This window comes from Aptenodytes forsteri, unplaced genomic scaffold, assembly GCF_000699145.1.
Source record: "Aptenodytes forsteri isolate BGI_AS27 unplaced genomic scaffold, ASM69914v1 Scaffold471, whole genome shotgun sequence".
In the NCBI taxonomy this organism is placed as follows: Eukaryota; Metazoa; Chordata; class Aves; order Sphenisciformes; family Spheniscidae; genus Aptenodytes; species Aptenodytes forsteri.
Genome location: NW_008795862.1, coordinates 1,273,954 through 1,280,027, shown reverse-complemented (window position 1 = coordinate 1,280,027; position 6,074 = coordinate 1,273,954). Strand labels below are relative to the sequence as shown.

General features: G+C 64.7%; 2 protein-coding genes across 2 annotated transcripts in view; both read right to left on the bottom strand.

The window, feature by feature from the left end:
* Nucleotides 1-1,972, bottom strand: part of PLIN4 (perilipin 4) — a 10,617-nt gene extending 8,645 nt beyond the window's left edge. Inside the window, exon 1 of the mRNA XM_019473326.1 lies at nt 1,870-1,972. Coding sequence (XP_019328871.1) covers nt 1,870-1,972 — 103 coding nt within the window. The remainder of the gene's footprint in view (nt 1-1,869) is intronic.
* A 2,571-nt stretch (nt 1,973-4,543) lies between these two features.
* LRG1 (leucine rich alpha-2-glycoprotein 1) lies at nt 4,544-6,073 on the bottom strand. The gene is made up of 2 exons (XM_009284054.1): nt 6,041-6,073; nt 4,544-5,866 (listed from the first exon to the last, which is right to left on the bottom strand). Exon 2 carries the CDS (start codon nt 5,855-5,857, stop codon nt 4,832-4,834), a length of 1,026 nt encoding a protein of 341 aa, XP_009282329.1. The 5' UTR covers nt 5,858-5,866; nt 6,041-6,073; the 3' UTR covers nt 4,544-4,831.
* Between the last annotated feature and the right edge of the window lies 1 nt (nt 6,074).

The following is a 6,074-nucleotide window of genomic DNA, read 5'->3' as shown; positions in this document are numbered from 1 at the left end:
CGCCAAGTGTCCTCATGCCAGGTGTCCCCACACCAAGTGTCCTCATGCCAGGTGTCCCCACCCCAGGTGTCCCCACACTAAGTGTCCCCACACCAAGTGTCTCCATGCCAAACGTCTCCATACCGAGTGTCCCCTTGACATATGTCCCTATACCAGGCACCTCCGTGCCAAGCGTCCCCGTGCTGTGTGTCCCCACACCAAGTGTCCCCACACCAAGGGTCCCCATGCCAGGTGTCCCCTTGCCAGATGTCCCCATGCCAGGTGTCCCCACGCCAAGTGTCCCCACACCAAGGGTCCCCATGCCAGGTGTCCCCACGCCAAGTGTCCCCACACCAAGGGTCCCCATGCCAGGTGTCCCCACGCCAAGTGTCCCCTTGCCACGTGTCCCCGCCCCAGGTGTCCCCATGCCAGACGTCTCCATACCAAGTAGCCCCTTGGACATGTGTCCCCATACCAAGTGACCCAACACCAGGTGTCCCCATGCCAGGTGTCCCCTTGCCAGATGTCCCCATGCCAGGTGTCCCCACGCCAAGTGTCCCCACACCAAGGGTCCCCACGCCAGGTGTCCCCACACCAAGTGTCCCCACACCAAGGGTCCCCATGCCAGGTGTCCCCACGCCAAGTGTCCCCACACCAAGGGTCCCCACGCCAGGTGTCCCCACACCAGGTGTCCCCACACCAAGTGTCCCCACACCAAGGGTCCCCACGCCAGGTGTCCCCACACCAGGTGTCCCCACACCAAGTGTCTCCATGCCAAACGTCTCCATACCGAGTGTCCCCTTGACATATGTCCCTATACCAGGCACCTCCGTGCCAAGCGTCCCCGTGCTGTGTGTCCCCACACCAAGTGTCCCCACACCAAGTGTCCCCACACCAAGTGTCTCCATGCCAAACGTCTCCATACCGAGTGTCCCCTTGACATATGTCCCTATACCAGGCACCTCCGTGCCAAGCGTCCCCGTGCTGTGTGTCCCCACACCAAGTGTCCCCACACCAAGGGTCCCCACGCCAGGTGTCCCCACACCAAGTGTCCCCACACCAAGTGTCTCCATGCCAAACGTCTCCATACCGAGTGTCCCCTTGACATATGTCCCTATACCAGGCACCTCCGTGCCAAGCGTCCCCATGCTGTGTGTCCCCACACCAAGTGTCCCCACACCAAGGGTCCCCACGCCAGGTGTCCCCACACCAAGTGTCCCCACACCAAGGGTCCCCATGCCAGGTGTCCCCACGCCAAGTGTCCCCTTGCCACGTGTCCCCGCCCCAGGTGTCCCCATGCCAGACGTCTCCATACCAAGTAGCCCCTTGGACATGTGTCCCCATACCAAGTGACCCAACACCAGGTGTCCCCATGCCAGACGTCTCCATACCAAGTAGCCCCTTGGACATGTGTCCCCATACCAAGTGACCCAACACCAGGTGTCCCCATGCCAGACGTCTCCATACCAAGTAGCCCCTTGGACATGTGTCCCCATACCAAGTGACCCAACACCAGGTGTCCCCATGCCAGGTGTCCCCACGCCAAGTGTCCCCTTGCCACGTGTCCCCGCCCCAGGTGTCCCCATGCCAGGTGTCCCCACGCCAAGTGTCCCCTTGCCACGTGTCCCCGCCCCAGGTGTCCCCATGCCAGACGTCTCCATACCAAGTAGCCCCTTGGACATGTGTCCCCATACCAAGTGACCCAACACCAGGTGTCCCCATGCCAGACGTCTCCATACCAAGTAGCCCCTTGGACATGTGTCCCCATACCAAGTGACCCAACACCAGGTGTCCCCATGCCAGGTGTCCCCACGCCAAGTGTCCCCACACCAAGGGTCCCCACGCCAGGTGTCCCCACACCAAGTGTCTCCATGCCAAACGTCTCCATACCGAGTGTCCCCTTGACATATGTCCCTATACCAGGCACCTCCGTGCCAAGCGTCCCCGTGCTGTGTGTCCCCACACCAAGTGTCTCCATGCCAAACGTCTCCATACCGAGTGTCCCCTTGACATATGTCCCTATACCAGGCACCTCCGTGCCAAGCGTCCCCGTGCTGTGTGTCCCCACACCAAGTGTCTCCATGCCAAACGTCTCCATACCGAGTGTCCCCTTGACATATGTCCCTATACCAGGCACCTCCGTGCCAAGCGTCCCCGTGCTGTGTGTCCCCACACCAAGTGTCCCCACACCAAGGGTCCCCATGCCAGGTGTCCCCACGCCAAGTGTCCCCTTGCCACGTGTCCCCGCCCCAGGTGTCCCCATGCCAGGTGTCCCCTTGCCAGATGTCCCCATGCCAGGTGTCCCCACGCCAAGTGTCCCCTTGCCACGTGTCCCCGCCCCAGGTGTCCCCATGCCAGGTGTCCCCACGCCAAGTGTCCCCACACCAAGTGTCTCCATGCCAAACGTCTCCATACCGAGTGTCCCCTTGACATATGTCCCTATACCAGGCACCTCCGTGCCAAGCGTCCCCGTGCTGTGTGTCCCCACACCAAGTGTCCCCACACCAAGGGTCCCCATGCCAGGTGTCCCCACGCCAAGTGTCCCCACACCAAGGGTCCCCACGCCAGGTGTCCCCACACCAAGTGTCCCCACACCAAGGGTCCCCATGCCAGGTGTCCCCACGCCAAGTGTCCCCACACCAAGGGTCCCCATGCCAGGTGTCCCCACGCCAAGTGTCCCCTTGCCACGTGTCCCCGCCCCAGGTGTCCCCATGCCAGACGTCTCCATACCAAGTAGCCCCTTGGACATGTGTCCCCATACCAAGTGACCCAACACCAGGTGTCCCCATGCCAGGTGTCCCCACGCCAAGTGTCCCCTTGCCACGTGTCCCCGCCCCAGGTGTCCCCATGCCAGGTGTCCCCACGCCAAGTGTCCCCACACCAAGGGTCCCCACGCCAGGTGTCCCCACACCAAGTGTCCCCACACCAAGTGTCCCCACACCAAGGGTCCCCATGCCAGGTGTCCCCACGCCAAGTGTCCCCACACCAAGGGTCCCCATGCCAGGTGTCCCCTTGCCAGATGTCCCCATGCCAGGTGTCCCCACGCCAAGTGTCCCCACACCAAGGGTCCCCATGCCAGGTGTCCCCACGCCAAGTGTCCCCACACCAAGGGTCCCCATGCCAGGTGTCCCCTTGCCAGATGTCCCCATGCCAGGTGTCCCCTTGCCAGATGTCCCCATGCCAGGTGTCCCCACGCCAAGTGTCCCCTTGCCACGTGTCCCCGCCCCAGGTGTCCCCATGCCAGGTGTCCCCACGCCAAGTGTCCCCTTGCCACGTGTCCCCGCCCCAGGTGTCCCCATGCCAGACGTCTCCATACCAAGTAGCCCCTTGGACATGTGTCCCCATACCAAGTGACCCAACACCAGGTGTCCCCATGCCAGGTGTCCCCACGCCAAGTGTCCCCTTGCCACGTGTCCCCGCCCCAGGTGTCCCCATGCCAGACGTCTCCATACCAAGTAGCCCCTTGGACATGTGTCCCCATACCAAGTGACCCAACACCAGGTGTCCCCATGCCAGACGTCTCCATACCAAGTAGCCCCTTGGACATGTGTCCCCATACCAAGTGACCCAACACCAGGTGTCCCCATGCCAGGTGTCCCCTTGCCAGATGTCCCCATGCCAGGTGTCCCCACGCCAAGTGTCCCCACACCAAGGGTCCCCACGCCAGGTGTCCCCACACCAGGTGTCCCCACACCAAGTGTCTCCATGCCAAACGTCTCCATACCGAGTGTCCCCTTGACATATGTCCCTATACCAGGCACCTCCGTGCCAAGCGTCCCCATGCTGTGTGTCCCCACACCAAGTGTCCCCACACCAAGGGTCCCCATGCCAGGTGTCCCCACGCCAAGTGTCCCCTTGCCACGTGTCCCCGCCCCAGGTGTCCCCATGCCAGACGTCTCCATACCAAGTAGCCCCTTGGACATGTGTCCCCATACCAAGTGACCCAACACCAGGTGTCCCCATGCCAGGTGTCCCCACGCCAAGTGTCCCCTTGCCACGTGTCCCCGCCCCAGGTGTCCCCATGCCAGACGTCTCCATACCAAGTAGCCCCTTGGACATGTGTCCCCATACCAAGTGACCCAACACCAGGTGTCCCCATGCCAGACGTCTCCATACCAAGTAGCCCCTTGGACATGTGTCCCCATACCAAGTGACCCAACACCAGGTGTCCCCATGCCAGACGTCTCCATACCAAGTAGCCCCTTGGACATGTGTCCCCATACCAAGTGACCCAACACCAGGTGTCCCCATGCCAAGCATCTCCATACCAAACGTCCCCAAGCCAGGTGTCCCCATGCCAAGGAGAGCCCCACAGGGTCCCAGGCCTTCCCCAGCCCCTGTGGGTGCTCAGGCCAGGGGACAGCAGTGTCACCCAGCGGTGAGCAACGCCGGAGGGTGGGAGAGGGTGGTGGGCAATCCTCTGTGGGGGAGCAGGCTGGCCTGGACAGGAAGGGGCACGGGCAGGGGACACAGCAGGTACGGGATGGGCACGGCCGGGGGACATGGTGCCCGTCACTGCCTAATCCCTGGGGACTTCACAGGATGACACACAGGAGAAAGTAGGTGAAGGCTCCAAGTGACACCGTTTAATGTGCCTTTGTGGGATGGGGACAGGGACATGTGTCAGGCAGGATGGGGACAGGGAGGTGGGACAGCCTGAGCCGGGGGGATGGGGCTGGGGGCCACTGGGATGGGCATCACGGGATGGGGACAGGGGCCTTTGGGCTGGGGACAGCTGCAGCCCTGCTCTCCCTGCCTCAGTTTCCCCAGGAGAGCTCGTCTCAGCTGGGGACAGAGTGGCAGGGAGGGAGGTGACATGCCCAGGTACCTGAGGTGACACCAAGCCACTTGCCTAGGGGTCCGGCAGGCGCTGGCCGTCCCCCTTGGTCTCACAGCCCGTGTCCCCAGCCTGGCTCACGGCAGCCACCTCCTGTCCCCGGTAGCGCATGGGGCTGGCGCAGAGGGTGTCGTGGGTGGTGGTGAGCCGTGGGGCCGCACGCCGCAGCAGCGCCAGCAGCGGGCGCTCGCAGACCCAGGGGTTGCCCGAGATGTCGAGGTCCAACGCGGGGCCGGGGGACCGGAGGGGCAGCTCCAGTGCCCGCAGCCGGTTATGTGCCAGGTCGAGGACGCGGAGATGACGCAGGGGGACGAAGATGCCGGCGGGCAGTGCCCGCAGCTCGTTACCCTGGAGGAAGAGGAAGCGCAGGGCAGGCACGGGCACGAAGGTGGTGGGCGGCAGCGTGCCCAGCCGGTTCCCCTCCAGGCCCAGCCCCTGCAGCGCCCGCAGCCCGGCCAGCGCGCCCGGCGCCAGCGATGCCAGGCGGTTGCGGGACAGATCCAGGCTACGCAGGGAATGCAGCGCGTGGAAAACGGCTGGGCAGCTCCCGGCGGGCGGCACCTCCGCCAACGCGTTGGCAGCCAGGTTGAGCCAGTGCAGCTGGGGAAGGTGCTGGAACCAGGCGGGCTGCAGCGCCTGCAGCAGGTTCCCCTGCAGCACCAAGTGCTGGAGGTGGCCGGTGCCGGTGAAGATGCCAGCGGGGAGGTCGGCCAGGAGGTTGTCCGTCAGGTCGAGGACGCGCAGGGTGGGCACGGGGCGCAGGAGGGCTTCGGGGAGGGTTGTAAGGCGGTTGGAGGAGAGATGGAGCTCCTGCAGCTGGGGCAGCCCGGCCAGGGCGGTGGGGAGGAGGGCGGCCAGTGCCGTGAACTCCACCGAGATGGCCAGGGTGGTGGTGGGCAGCCCGGAGGGGAAGGTGCTCAGGGTGGGCTCCGTGCAGATGAAATGGGTGGCATTGGGTTGGGGGGAGCACGGCGCGGCGGGGCCGAGTGGCAGCAGCAGCAGCAGCAGCAGCGGTGGCAGGATTCGGCCCGATGGCATCATGGTGCTGGCCTGCGGGGCAGGCGGCCATCGTCGCTCGAGAGTTGTGCAAGCCCTGCCGCTGCCGTCCCGCTGCCGGCTCTCCACCCCGGGGTGGGCAGGCCATGGCTGCAGGCAGGGACATGCCCCGACCCCCATGTCCCCCCCTCCCTGGCCCCACTCCGAGCCCCCCAGCCCTGCCCTCACCTTCCCCACCGGCCAGCGAGCCTACCCCGCGACG